General features: G+C 37.2%; 2 protein-coding genes across 2 annotated transcripts; one reads left to right on the top strand and one right to left on the bottom strand.

Moving 5' to 3' along the window:
• The first annotated feature begins 1096 nt into the window (after nt 1-1096).
• On the top strand, nt 1097-6266 carry LOC125854507 (probable glycosyltransferase STELLO2). The gene is made up of 3 exons (XM_049534085.1): nt 1097-2967; nt 4603-4729; nt 5552-6266. The coding sequence occupies exons 1-3, from the start codon at nt 1247-1249 to the stop codon at nt 6017-6019; spliced, it is 2316 nt and encodes a 771-aa protein (XP_049390042.1). The 5' UTR covers nt 1097-1246; the 3' UTR covers nt 6020-6266.
• Nucleotides 6267-6756: 490 nt separating this feature from the next.
• On the bottom strand, nt 6757-12781 carry LOC125856521 (magnesium-chelatase subunit ChlH, chloroplastic). Its single transcript, XM_049536084.1, has 5 exons — nt 11272-12781; nt 11053-11135; nt 8015-9817; nt 7440-7916; nt 6757-7337 (listed from the first exon to the last, which is right to left on the bottom strand). The coding sequence occupies exons 1-5, from the start codon at nt 12674-12676 to the stop codon at nt 6960-6962; spliced, it is 4146 nt and encodes a 1381-aa protein (XP_049392041.1). The 5' UTR covers nt 12677-12781; the 3' UTR covers nt 6757-6959.
• Between the last annotated feature and the right edge of the window lie 2509 nt (nt 12782-15290).

Below are 15290 nucleotides of genomic sequence, written 5' to 3'. Positions count from 1 at the left end.
ATTTTAGATTGTCATACAAAATAAGTCATATATTTTCTTATTATAGATAGTTCAATTTCTTTTATGTAATTTAAACTTCTTTGTAAACTTATGTGAAAACCTTCCAATATTAACCTTAATTTTCCTAATAAATAACTTACACATAAAGTTAAGTTCTCTTTTGCCTTTCTTTTTCTTGACTTTTATGTTTTCATCCATTGAGTTGATTTCTTCTTTCTTTTACTAAATATCTTTTGAGTTAGTTTATTTTTCATTTAGTGTTTAAGTGAAGTTCGATTAAATAAGATTTTTGTTACGTATGGTTCATTCAGGAGAAATTTTTCCTATCAAGTATTATTTTATCTCCAACACTCGAAATCAAAACTTCCGATTAAGAGAGAAGCAATTTCATCTGATGCACCCGATAATTTTCATTTAGTGTTCGAGTGAAGTTCCACTAATTAAGATTCTTGTCGTGTAGGGTTTATTCAGGAGCAATTCTTCTTGCCAAGTATTATTTCATCTCCAACACTCGAAATCAAAATTTCTGATTAAGAAGGAAGCAATTCTATCAGCTGCACCAAATCATTTTCATTTAGTGTTTGAGTGAAGTTCGACTAATTAAGATTCTTGTCGCGTAGGGTTCATTCAAGAGAAACTCTTCCTGTAAAGTATTATTTCATCTTCAACGCTCGAAATCAAATTTTCTGATTAAGAAAGAAGCAATCTTATATGTTGCACCAAATCATTGTTATTCAGTGTTTTAGTGAAGTTCGATTAATTAAGATTCTTATCGTGGAGGGTTCATTTAAGGAAAAAACTCTTCGTGTCAAGTACTATTATTGAATCTCCAGCATTTAAAATCAAAACTTCTGATTAAGAGAGAATAACTTCATCCGTTGCACCAGATCGTTCAATGTCATCTCTTTAAGTTAGTTGATTTGTCTATTCTTGTGTTATTGGCCACCCAATCTCCAGATCAACAAACATAATTAAAAAAAAGTAGAAATGGTAGAGTCCAAAAGTGCACCTCTCACCAAACTACCCCAACTGAAGTTAACCTTCAAGCTAAAGGAACCCACCCCCGTCACCCCACCCCTCCCATCCCTTGTCGGCAAATACCCAAAAACACAAACTTTTTTAGCATTTTCAGTCTCAAGTCAAATGCTAGATTGAAGAATCTAACACTTGAGTTTCAAGAACTCAAAAAAAATAAAGCTCTCATTTTACTCTTGTGTGTGTGTAAAATTGAGGTGGTGGGATTTCAATGTTAGTCCAAGATCGTGAAGATGGTGTTTCTAAATCACCAAAAGGACCAAAACCCATTAGAGAAAGATCATCAATTCCTCTATCAAGAACCCCAAATCGTTTCAATGGAGCCAAGAATCTTGATTTTTCCACATGGGTTTCTGAAAATCTTTACAAAATCCTCACCATTTTGCTCTTAATCTCCACCATTGCTATTTTTTTCTACCTTCGTAGTGCTGCTGGTGACACCACTACTCTCCTCTGCTTACAGTCAACTCAAACTCACTCCATCAGACCCGAATTCCCCAAAATCAACTGGAATAACATACCAGCTATCTTAGATAAGTCTACTCCTTATGCAAATTTTCGATCTGAGAAATGGGTTGTGGTTTCTGTTTCAGATTACCCGTCGGATTCGCTTAGAAAGCTTGGGAGGATCAAAGGGTGGCAGGTTCTTGCAGTTGGGAACTCGAAAACCCCTAAAGATTGGAACTTGAAAGGTACAATTTTCTTGTCTTTGGAAATGCAAGCTAAGTTAGGATTCAGGGTTGTAGATTACTTGCCTTATGATTCTTATGTTAGAAAAACTGTTGGTTATTTGTTTGCTATACAACATGGTGCTAAAAAGATTTTGGATGTGGATGATCGCGGTGATGTGATTGATGATGATATTGGTAAACATTTTGATGTTGAATTGATTGGTGAGGATGCTAGGCAAGAAGTGATTTTGCAATATAGTCATGATAATCCTAATAGGACTGTGGTGAACCCGTATATCCATTTTGGGCAACGGTCTGTTTGGCCGAGAGGTTTGCCATTGGAAAATGTGGGTGAAATTGGACATGAGGAGTTTTATACTGAGATTTTTGGTGGAAAGCAGCTTATCCAGCAAGGGATCTCGAATGGTTTACCGGATGTGGATTCGGTGTTCTATTTTACTAGGAAGGCAGGGTTTGAAGCATTTGATATTAGATTTGATGAGCATGCCCCGAAAGTGGCATTGCCCCAGGGTATGATGGTTCCGGTTAATTCATTTAATACGCTTTTTCATTCATCTGCATTTTGGGGTTTGATGCTCCCGGTTTCTGTTAGTACAATGGCTTCTGATGTTTTAAGAGGATATTGGACACAGAGGCTGTTATGGGAGATTGGTGGGTATGTTGTGGTGTATCCTCCCACTATTCATCGGTATGATAGAATCGAGGGATACCCTTTTTCAGAAGAGAAAGATCTACACGTGAATGTTGGCCGTTTAACAAAGTTTTTGGTAGCGTGGAGATCCAGTAAACACAGGTTGTTTGAAAAGATTTTGGAGTTAAGCTATGCAATGGCTGAAGAAGGCTTTTGGACAGTGCAAGATGTCAAGTTCACTGCTGCATGGCTTCAAGATCTGCTTGCTGTTGGGTACATGCAGCCTCGGCTAATGTCTTTAGAGTTGGATCGGCCAAGGGCAAGCATAGGCCATGGTGACAGGAAGGAATTTGTACCTCAGAAGTTGCCATCTGTGCATCTTGGGGTAGAAGAGATTGGTACAGTGAATTATGAAATCGCCAATTTGATTAAGTGGAGGAAGAATTTTGGCAATGTTGTGCTCATAATCTTTTGTAGTGGACCTGTTGAACGTACTGCCTTGGAGTGGAGATTGCTATATGGCAGGATATTTAAGACAGTTATCATATTGTCTGACCAGAAGAATGTAGATCTTGCCGTTGAGAAAGGAAATTTGGATTATATGTACAGGTTAGTCTTCTGCATCTTTTTTCTTCACGTTTTAGTTTTTTTGGTAATAAGTTATGGTTTTTGTATAGAAGGGGGTATATGGTTCTTTGGACTGATTGGCTCACAGTTTTGTTACATGTATCCTTTGAGCTGAGGGGCTATCGGAAACAGCCTCTCTACCTCCAAGGTAGGGGTAAGGTTTGCCTGCACTTTACCCTCCTTAGAGCTCACTTGGGTATGTTGTTGTTGTTCTGTACAGAGGGGATAGTCAGTATGAACTTGGTCTGCCTTGTTACTGTATAAAGCATATCATCAATTGAATTATAACCTTTTTTTCGTATCTTTTTTGTTTGATATACATTTCTTTCATTTCTTTTGGCAGAGGTGATCATAAGATAAATCAGTGAACTCACTGAGAGTTGTCATGCAAGAGTGAAAACTTATAACTTCTCTCTTTGATTGTTGAAAGCTCATTAAATGTAATGGACACTTTTCTTAGAACATCTTATTCCTTTGCTTCATAATCTAATTCAGTTTCGAATAAAACTTTGGTATATACTTGTTGCAATCTGCGACTCTTGTTTGTACCAACCAGTAAACCAGTGCTAGCAGTAAAGGAAGATGCTCCAACCATGAATGGTAACATATGCAAAAATACTATTATTGATGTGTGTGATCATCTCATCTAAAAGCCTATGCTGCTAGAGAGATCACACTTCTATTTACTTGATTACTCTTCAACAAGCTCCTTCACGTGCATGTTTGATTCGTTTACCAAGCATGTGGAAACTCTTTTTGGTAATGGGTAGCGGTGGGAGCTTAGTGCACCGGATTGCTTTTTAATGGGTGACAGTGAGAGTTGAACATTGGATGATACCGGATTAAAGTGTGTGACTATCTCATCTAAGACCATTTCAACCCAACACTATTTTTTTACACCAAATCCTATTTTGGTGTAAAAGTTAGTTTTGGGGCTCCAACCCAACACTATTTTAGTGTGTGAATAGTGTCGCACCAAATTTAGTGTGACACTATTCATCAACACTAAATCACTTTTTCATTATTTTATTATATTTGTATTATATAACATTTTTGAAAATGTAAATGAAATAAAAATAATTATATAATATTGAAGAGAGAAGAATATAAAGATAATATTCCTTTTTAGAGTAAAATTTGGTGTTCTGGGTTGGAGATGCCCTAAAAGTCTAAGCTGCTAGAGAATTTATTTACTGAATTATATCCCCATCAACCATGGAAAAAATGTGTGACTTAAAAAAGCAAAAAAGAAATTGTGTGTTTGCAAGCATTTCTTTTGTATACAACATCAACAATTCCTCAGTCTCAAATAATTTGAGAGAAGCTATATAAATCCTCATTGACCATGTTTATCAATTTAATGCATCTCTATACTCCCTACTTCTATTAATATATAAGGACCTCTTGACAACTGAAATGAGTATTTTTCCAGTACCCTCTATCCATGCTTGCACATGTTATATATTACGTATCATTTAGAGCTCCATGCTAATGTCATCTTTTTAAGGGCATTTGTGGTTTTCATGTTGTTGAATAGCCTGCAGTCAATCAAGTTAGTTCAATTTATATCCTGGAAACATTCTTGATTAAATACACTGTTGGCAAATTCTGTTTCAGGTATGCACCAAAGATATTTGATAGATACACTAGTGCAGAAGGCTTTCTATTTCTCCAGGACGATACTATCCTTAATTACTGGAACTTACTTCAAGCAGACAAGTCAAAGCTCTGGATAGCAAACAAGGTAAGTACAAAGATGAAGTCCTTATTTTTGGTATTTAGGGAAGGTTTCTACTAATTATTACTTGTTACGGATTCAGCCAATTCATACTTTTTATGGCTCAATTAAAGAAATTTACTGTTCACTGGTTTCTTCTGTTACTTGTACTTCTTGCTGTTATTCAAAGGGAATTTAGAGGGAAGTATACATAACAACACTCCAAGTGGGGTCTGGGTAGGGTAGGGTAGGGCAGGATAGGGTAGGATGTAAGCAGACCTTATGCCTAGGGAGGATGTTTCCGATATACCTTCATCTCAAAAGAGAAGTTTTTGAAGCAGGGAAATATGATAGCAAGATACAAAGCAAATGAAGTAGCAGATAGTACCACACATTGGAGAATAAGAAACTAACCGATTACTAACTACTACTACTAATAGTAGGGTAGTAGATGAGGCGAAATCCACCTGCCTCTCCCACATAGAGTGCGGTAACACTCGGCTACTTACTAACCATCTACTCTAATTAACGACATCCAGTATATATGTAAAATAATATATGTAAGGCTCTTTATTTCTTTATTCGTCTTGGAGAGGAGATAATGTATAAGACATCCAAGTCCATCGTCATGAGGGAAGAGTTCCATCCTATGATGTGTTTAGACATAGCTTGAGTTTTTTACTTGTGGCTAAAGCGCGCTTGCCTGATCATCCAACTCCCTCCAGGGAAGAGGGGGAAAAGGGAAATTTTTTGAAGTTCTTAATTTATCATTGCCAATGATTAGCTCTCAAACCTGTCCTGTCCAAATACACAAGCAATAGGTATCTCATTTCTTTCTTATGCGCATAGGTATCCAAGTCATGGCATGCTGTTCCAGTAGCTAACAAATCGGACTGGTTTGTGAAGCAAGCTGACGTTGTTAAGAAAGTGGTAGCAACAATGCCGGTACATTTGCAAGTCAATTACAAAGAGTCAATGAAAAGTGACGAGGCCTTGACGATATGCAGTTCGGAGATATTCTACATCCCCCGTCGTTTCGTATCCGACTTTGTCGACCTCGTTAATCTAGTAGGGAATCTAGACATGCATCATAAGGTTGCAATGCCAATGTTTTTTACGGCTATGGATTCTCCACAGAATTTCGATTCTGTATTGAATTCAATGATTTACAAGAAGAAGCCTCCTGGCAATTTAACGACATTCTATTCAGCTGAGGCGCCTGCAATCCACCCATGGAAAGTGTCAAGTGAGCAAGAGTTCATAAAGCTGATCAGAGTTATGGCAGCAGGTGACCCCCTTTTAATGGAGTTGGTATAGTGTAATGATAGATACTCGTAAGAGTCTCACAGGGAAAATGTAAAACATGTAAAGTTTATGTGCAGCTGAATTCTACTATTCTTTTGTACCATTCATTAGTAGGGGGGAATGGGGTGAAAGAAAAGGTTTTGTGCTCTTGTAGATTTTTGTTGTAATACTGTTTTAACTCTTAAAAATTTTGTGGCAAAGAGAATTGAAGGAGAAAACAGTGCAAGCTTTCTTCTGATTTTCATTTTGCTTTTGAATATGATAAGTTTCTACAGAGAAATCTTTTGTATATCTTCAGTCTTTTTACATGTGAGAAATCAAGATTGCTTGAACATTTTTCATCTTGATGTGTCCAACAGCTGACTACAAATGTCCCAAAACTGCAGTTATGTCACGCCTTATGGAAGCGTGTGACCATCTCATCGAAAAACTTAAGTTGTTAGAGAGAACACGCCCTTGACATCCCTCAATACACACTTGATTAGACGATCTTCAAAGTGCATTTTTGAAATATATCTCCATAGACGATTGAGTATCTTTGGTAGAAAATCATATACATGTCTTTTGTAGGTTTTCGTTTTTTTTGGTATACATCATGTATATGGGAATTTCAGCGTTCGTTTTGCTGAAATACTCTCTTGTTTCAAAGTGGGACTTCCTGACGTGATTCCAGATTAGTTAGGTCTCCGAGCACATGTACTGCATATCGGGTGGGGAAAACAAAGAAAAAAATAAGAGTATGAAGGCAATTGCAACTTTCAAGATCAAATTTGAATATATGGAAGCAGTATTTTTCTCATAAAAGTAGAAAGACATCCCCAAAAAATGAACAAAAATTACACTGGGGACTACCAAAGGAATTCACATCAGAAATTGTTAGGAAGCGGAAAGGATCTTATTATCCTGTAACCGAAACAGGCAATAATCAGAGATCATATATTTAGCTATACATTTATCGATCGATTCCTTCAATCTTGTCTTCGACTTCTGAGTACAACTGCTTGAGTTTCTCAATGTTCTCTTCAGAAGTGTCCCAGTATCCACGCCCATTGGCCTCCAAGAATGTCTGAAGCAACTTCCTGAAAGAATTTGGATTTGTGTTCATAAGCCTGTTCAACATCTCTTCATCTTTGATGAATGTTGTATTGGCTTCTTCATACACCCAATTGTCAACTTGGCCTGAAGTTGCACTCCATCCCACTGTGTTGGTCAATCGTTTCTCAATCTCACGAACTCCCTCGTAGCCAGTGGACAGCATGCCTTCATACCACTTGGGGTTCAACAACTTTGTCCTTGCATCTAACCTCACAGTCTCAGACAGGGTACGTACCTGAATCATCACAGATAGAGGCATTAGACATAAAGTAAAACGACTTCTATCAACTTAACAAGTTAACAGCTTTCAAGTTATCCATCAAGTGATACCACTCACCTGCGCATTAGCAGTAGTGGTGTCAGCAATGTATGCACTAGGCTTCTTTCCATCCTTCCTGAGGTTCTGAACGAGGTTGGTTGGGTCTGAATCGAAATAGTGACTAACATCTGTGAGTGAAATTTCTGATGAGTCGAGGTTCTGGAACGTGGCATCAGCTGTGCTTAGAGCCATCTCAAAAACTTTCCTCTTCTCCATCATGCCAGCACCAGGAGCATCACAGTCAAATGCAAATGACTTTCGGCTCAAGTACATGTCTTGAAGTTGCTTCTCGTCGTTCCATGATGAGTTCTCAACAGCAAGGTTGATGTTGGAAGAGTAAGAACCCGAAGCATTTGAGAAGACCCTAGTAGCTGCTTCACGAACATCAATTCCGAGTGTTTTTGCCTGTTCTAGTGCATGTTTCCTGACAAAGTTTTGGTCTTCCGGTTCATCAAGCTCAGCAACCATCTTGATTCCTCGGTCAAGGAGATTCATCTGTATACAAAACAAAACAAATGATAAGTAATGATCTGACGTTGCACTAATGTACCAATCCAATGCAGAATCAGTAGAAAAGGAGGATAGACCAATACCTGATTGATGAAGAGATCCCTGAACACCCCGGAGCAGTTGACAACAACATCAACTCTAGGCCTTCCAAGCTCTTCAAGACTAACTGGTTCCACTCGGTTAACGCGTCCAAGTGTGTCTGCAACTGGCCTAACACCAATCATCCACATAACCTGTGCCAACGACTCTCCATAAGTCTTGATGTTATCTGTTCCCCAAAGCACCAGAGCAACAGTCTCCGGGTACTTGCCCCCGTTGTCAACCTTTTGCCTCTCCAACAATCTTTCAACCACTATTTTGGCGCTCTGCAGTGCTGCTGTTGTGGGAATAGCCTGTGGGTCCAAAGCATGGATGTTTTTCCCAGTAGGCAAAACTTTCGGGTTTCTGATTGGATCCCCTCCAGGACCTGGTTCAACATATTTCCCTTCAAGAGCCTGTTTCAAGCTTCCCACCTCGTTATTAGCCACAATTAGCTTCAGACACTCTCCCAAGAACTGAAATAGGACTCTGAGCTTTTCCCTATCAGCTCTGTAGAATTGGGTGTTTGATAAATACTGGATCCATGGTTCATTAATACCAAAACCAAGGAGTGAGGTCAGCTTGTCAGAATTGTCAACAACCTGACCCTTGCTGTTAGTTGAACGTTCAACGAATGCTGATATTGCTCCACGTGATGCCTCAGTAATTTGACGAAGCAGCTCCACATCTCGCAAGACTCCATTGTCATTTCCTCGATAGATCTCCTCAATGTTTCTTCCAACTGTGGCAGCCAGTATAGAAGGAAGGGAAGAAATATCATCTTCAGCACGGTCCAATGCAGCAATGTTGACAAGAGTAGCAACTGCCTCCATGGCGGTTGGAGGTTCACCAATGATGTGAAGTCCACAGGGCAGAAGACGAGACTCAATCTCCATAATCTTAGAATATACTTTTCCTACCACGAGGTCACGTTCTTTGGCATCTATTTCCTGCCCTTCATCTGGAAGATCAACGTCCTTGTCAAGATTACACTGTCTAGCAGTACTAATGATAGAGCTCACAATCTGAGGGCCACGGCCTGAGTCTTTCAGTGATTGGTACGACGCAATGAGCTCACTAAGCTGCTTGAGTCCCTTGTAGAGTCCAGCATTCTCAGCTGGGGGAGTCAAGTAGCTAATGGTATTCGCATAACTCCTTCGTTTGGCAATGGTTGCTTCGGATGGATTGTTTGCTGCATAGTAATAGATATTTGGAATGTTTCCAATGAGACTATCTGGGAAACAAGCATCGCTCATTCCCACCTGTTTTCCTGGCATGAACTCAAGAGAACCATGAGTACCAAAGTGGAGAACTGCATCAGCTTTGAAAATTTTCTCCACAAAGGAATAGTATGCAGCAAAACCATGGTGAGGGCTAGCTGATTTGGAGAACAGAAGTCTCATCGGGTCACCTTCGTATCCAAATGTAGGCTGAACACCAATAAATACATTTCCGTACTGTTTTCCATATACCAAGAGGTTCTCTCCATCAGAGTTCAGATTACCAGGTGCTTTCCCCCAGTTCTCTTCAAGAGCAGTGGCATAGGGGGTTAGCTTCTGGTATTCTCGGACGTTCATCTTGTAAGCTACGTTGAGATTTGGACTGCTGAACTGAGCTTCTTTGTCATGAATTACTTCTTCAATCAGTTCAGCAGAAGTCTCAGGCAGCCCCTCAACATTGTACCCGTCTTTCTTGAGATCTTTGAGCACAGAGTATATGGAGGCAAAGACATTCAAGTATGCAGCAGTTCCGACGTTGCCTTTGTCCGGGGGAAAGCTGAAAACAGTGATTGCCAACTTCTTCTCAGCCTACACAATGTTCAGTTATACATTGAGCATCAGTAGCAGAAAACAATTAGACAATCGCTATAAACAACATAATCAGATTTATGAATCCACTGAACAATTCTTGCTGACAAAGATCATAATACACATTTAAGGAGAATTACTGATCAAAGTTTCAATATTATTGTTCCTTTGGTCTATGAACATTGTATGCAGAAATCGTCTATGTTGCTCAGACTCTTCAAAAATGCAGCCAAATGCATGTCGTATCCTTCAAAAGTAGTGCATTTTTGAAGATCCAACACGAGTGTGACAACATTTTTGGAGAGTCCGAGCAACATAGGAAATTGTAACAGTTCTGACCCTAAAAAGTTTTAGTTTCGTATGAGAATTTCATCCTAATTTGCAATTTGTGATCATGATAATGGCATGAAAACATGTATTTCGGAGTTCATGGCACTTGCTGAAGTCCTAATGAAAGTGATCAAAAGTTTAAATAATAGAAGAAGGGAACTCTTGAAGGTGTCTACATCAAATAGAGTTCATTGTACTTGCTGAAGTCCTAACGAAAGTGATCAAAGTTTAAAGAAAGATGATACGTAAAAAGACACTCAAACTTGGCGTCAGGCCCTCAACTGACAAGTAAACACTCCAACTTTGAGTATACACATCTAGACACCTCAATTCATCTCCACTGTGTCAGTTGACCACTAACTTACAAATGATCATCTAGACATCTTCAAAATTTATGTGTCACGTCAATTTCGGGTGTCCATGAGAACAGTGGGGACAAGTTGGAGTGTTTAGTTGCTAGTTGAGATCAAGTTGAGGTGTCTAGATATGCACTCTCAAAGTTGGAGTGCTTACTTGGAGCTGAGGCCAAGTTTGAGTGTCTATTTATGTATTATGCCTTTAAATAGTAGAAAAGAGGAACTCTTAAACTTGTTTACATCAAATAGAGTTCATTTGACTTGCTGAAGTCCTAATGGAAGTGATTAAAGTTTAAATAATAGAAGGGAACTCTAAAACTTGTCTACGTCAATTAGTATTTCTAAGTACTAGTACCAGATAAGTGAGTTCTACTAATGGTCAACAATTTATTCCCACTAACTCAAAGAAATGGATCCATGTTAATCAGTATTTGCAAGTAATTGACCTAGTCACATTTGTGAAATAGTTCTAATTAGCCAGAACATTACCTTAAAGCTACAAAACAAATCTTATCATTTAATCTAAATTAACACGAAAAGAACAAATACCTTTGATTTTCTCTTTAAATCTCCCCATTTGATTGCCCTGGTGCATAGCTGCTCCACTCTTTTGTGAAGAGCATGTGATTTCCCTGCATATTTCAAGTAATGAAAGGAAAAAAAGCTGTAAAAGTTAGTAACGTTGAGCAAAAACTAATCAAACTAAACATAGAATTTGCATTTCATGTCAAATAGAAATTGTAATCAACATGACAAAAGGACACTTGCCTGTTCTTGGATCCCGTCCAGAGAATACGATAGGCTCCATGCCTCCATCGAGCTCAGGTAGAGCAACTTGTAGAGCCACCTGAATTGGGTGCAACCCCAAAGTGCTGTTCAACCATTCTTCTGTTGTCTGGAAGACCAAAGGCAATGCCACAATGTAAGGCACATCAAGCTTCGTCAACGCCTCGATAGCCCTTGGATGATCCTGTCTTGCTGGCCCTCCAACAAGAGCAAAACCAGTAAGTGATACTACTGAATTCACAAAGGGCTTCTTTGTGATGGGATCAATGAAGTATCTCTCAACTGGCCCGGAAAAGTCTAGCCCCCCGGCGAAAATTGGGATAACTTTAGCCCCTCTTGCCTCTAATTCCATGATCACAGCCACATAGTGACTTTCATCACCAGTAACAATATGACTCCTTTGCAAAACAAGCCCAATAACAGGAGCATTAGAACTCTTGAGTTTCTCATTAGCATCCCTCCTTGTTGCATACCAATTCAAATACTCCTTCACATCATCATACATACAAGGAGCCAAAGGGTGCCAAATTCCACTATCCAAGTACAAAACTGGATCCGAATAGTCCATTTTCACCCCTTTTAATGCAGGAACATAAGAACCAGACACCATTTTCAAGAAATTCACCAAATTATCAGGTGAACCTCCAAGCCAAAACTGCAAACTTAGTATATACAACCTAGCATCTTGAGCCTTGTCACTTGGCAAGTACTTCAAGACCTTAGGCAATGTCCTCACAAGCTTCAACATCTGATCAGAAAAACCAGCAGAAGATTTCTTCTTCTTGAAAAGCTGAAAAAATGGACTTTTTGATTGCCCCAACTGCGACATACTAAAAGATCCCAACTTGTTCAGCCTCATCACCTCAGGCATTGATGGAAACACAAGAACAGCATCAAGCCTATCCCTTTCTTTCTCCACAGCAGACTTAATCTTCAAAGCCAATTCTTCCACAAAAATCAATGACCCAATAAAGATATTTGCATCCTCAAGATCTTTACAGAAAGTTTTATACGCATTCTCATCTCTAAGCTCCTCAACCAAATACCCCACAACCTCAAAAGAAGCAAACTCACCATTCTTGTTCAGTGTCTGAACAGCAGCGGTGAGAGCTGATTGGTACTGAGCTTCCAACACCACATACACTATTTTCACAGTAGTAAGACCTTTAAGGTTTTCTGGTACAATCCTCCTAACTTCTTGAGTTGTTTGTGTAAACAATCCATTTCCAATAGCATTACATTGGAACTTTTTGGGTGATTTTGAGAAAGTGGGGTTTGTTTTCTTTGGAAGAAAAGAGTGAAGAAAGTAATGCTTTTGAGAAATTGATGAAAGGTGTTCTACTTTTGAGTTTGGTAATGTAAATGGTGAAGAAACCAAAGAAGCCATAGTTCAAAAACTTGAAAAAGATTCAAACTTTAACCTCTTTGGCTTCTTGATTACGCACAAAATGTACACAAAAACCAAGAAAACAAAAAATCAAAACTTTGAAAGAAAAAAAAACACAAAATCTTGGGTTGTGGGAAGTTTTGAATTTTAACACTTCCTACTAAAAAAAGACTTGATTTTTGAGTGAAACTCCAAAGTTTCTTAAGGAAGTGAAAGGTTTCTTGAGTTTATAAGTGGCTGTTATGGAAGTTGGAGAATTTGAGTGAAAAATATAAGGTGTTTTTTGAGTTTTTTTAGTGGTGAAACATAAGGACACGTGGCAACAAGGGTGTGCATTTACAAGAAAATGAAAAAGTTTGTACATTTTTTTGTTCTCTTCTCTATCTGATTTGGGGTCATGTTTGATGATGATTCTTGGGTTCCTATTGGCTAGTTTAGATTTCATAGAATAAAGTTATGGGCAAAAAGAGAAGAGGGAGTGTGGAGTCTGGATAGGAATGATTTTCTATTTTTAAAAAAAATTATTTTTATTTATTTATTTATGAGTTCATTTAGTTTTTTATGTTTGTAAAGATTCTGATATTTATTTATTTTTTTGAGTTTGTGACTCTCAATGAAAATGAAATGATATTTTATGTGTGTTGTTTAATGGGTCCAGGTATCTTACTCTTCTGCCAGGTAAACTATCAAACAAGTTAAAAAAATTGGGTGGGGGGTGGGGGGGGGGGGTGAGAGCAGAGGATTTTTATTTTTACGAGTTTAAGGATCATGCATTGACGGTGTAAAGAATATTTACATAATTATTTAGATATTATAAGGTGATTATGGGCAAACTTTTATTAGATTGAACTTGTTTGTAACAAGTATGTTGGGTTCGAGATTTTTGTAGTTGTTAATAGTGACTAATTATTATACATTTATAATAATGAATAATATTTAAATAAAATTTGATTGTTAAGGATAAAAAGATGTCAAATTCTAAGCTTAACCACATTTCGTACAAAGTAGGAAATTCTTTTAATGAAAAAAATATATATTTATGTAATTTTTTTTTGTCATAATAGTTCAAAATATTTGGTCAAAATCTTTAAACTTGTTATTGGTAATCATAGAAATTCTATTTCTATGGAGATTGGTTAATTATTATTTTACCAAAAATGAAGATAGCTGTTGTAATAATGCAACACTTGGGCAATAAGGAGGAGAAGAGTCAAAATATGTAACAGATAATAATTATAATACTTAATATATAGTTTTTATTTAGCCAAAAAAGACTTGTAATTTATATTTTAATAATAAAATACAATTAGTAAATAAAGTTTCCATGATTATAAAAAAATAAATTATTAGTTCAAGTGCCCAACCCAATGATGAAAAAAAGAAACAAAATACAGCATTCATTGAGTCATTGTGACACTAACGTGCAATAGAGACCTTTCAATCAATTATTACCACTTATCTCACAATTCATACGAGCATTATTTTGGCCTATAGTTAGATAAAGTGGTTCTACTCGTCGTTCGATATTTATATTGATGTTTGATTAGTTTAGATTTATATTGAACAGTCCAAATAAAACAATTTTTAACGGTATCAATTTCATTCTAAAAACTCTAATCTAAAATGTTAACCTCTGATTAAGATTGAATGAACTCTCTGATGGTAACGTATATTATGCTTGAGGTCTCTCGAGTCTTTTGTTGCATTAATATCTATATTATATTCCAGAACAAGGTAAAATTCTTTTTCATTAAGTGGAGTAATACTTACCACCCCTACACAACATCTGATGGAATTAATTTGGCCCATAAAATTCAAGGAAATCAACTACTTATGACTGGTGGAAATAATAGCACCGTTTATTTTGATAAGATGGTATTTGAATGTGCATATAATTTAAGAAGGTAATAAAACGTGTATCATATAGTGGAAAATATCTTTAGAACTTATGGTTTAAAATACATATATTGTCAGACTTATCCACCAAAAAATTCGTTGCATTTTTGTAGATTATGTTGGAGAAAATCTTTCAAAGTTTAAAGTTTTATATTTATATGACTATCTGAGCATGCCATTAAGTCTAACACTGGAAGTTTAAAGTTAAAAAAGGAGTTTTCAAATATAGAAATATATATTTTTTCGAAACATATTAAAAATAAATAATCCACATAAAATGAAGCTAAGAGTATCAATAGTGTTTTATATGTGTTGTATTGTGTAAACATGTCATTGTTCAAGCCCATAACATGTATTTTCTACTTTAGCTGTCTTATAAAACTCTTCACTTTTCTCTTTCGTTTCAATATGTTATTCGCCTAAAGTGTCATGTACACCTCTTCTTCAACAACTTGTCAACCTAGAAATCCGTAAGTCTTTTCTTTGACTAGCCTTCTTTGGCCCGCCCTCCATCATGGGCATAAAAAAACATTTAAGATCAGAATTCAACCAAGTAGTAACAAAAAGTCTTTAGATGAGATTTTGTATCATATGTCTAAGCCTTGACGTACAGAGTTCTATGCTACCTATGCTAGCTGGAGATATCAAATAACCGATGGAATAGTCGAGATACACAAAAACTAACCCGGCCACTTATTTTTATTTAAAAGAAGAAGAA

The sequence above is a fragment of the Solanum stenotomum genome, chromosome 2, assembly GCF_019186545.1.
Source record: "Solanum stenotomum isolate F172 chromosome 2, ASM1918654v1, whole genome shotgun sequence".
NCBI classification, from domain to species: domain Eukaryota; kingdom Viridiplantae; phylum Streptophyta; class Magnoliopsida; order Solanales; family Solanaceae; genus Solanum; species Solanum stenotomum.
This window is presented reverse-complemented; position numbering and strand designations above follow the sequence as displayed.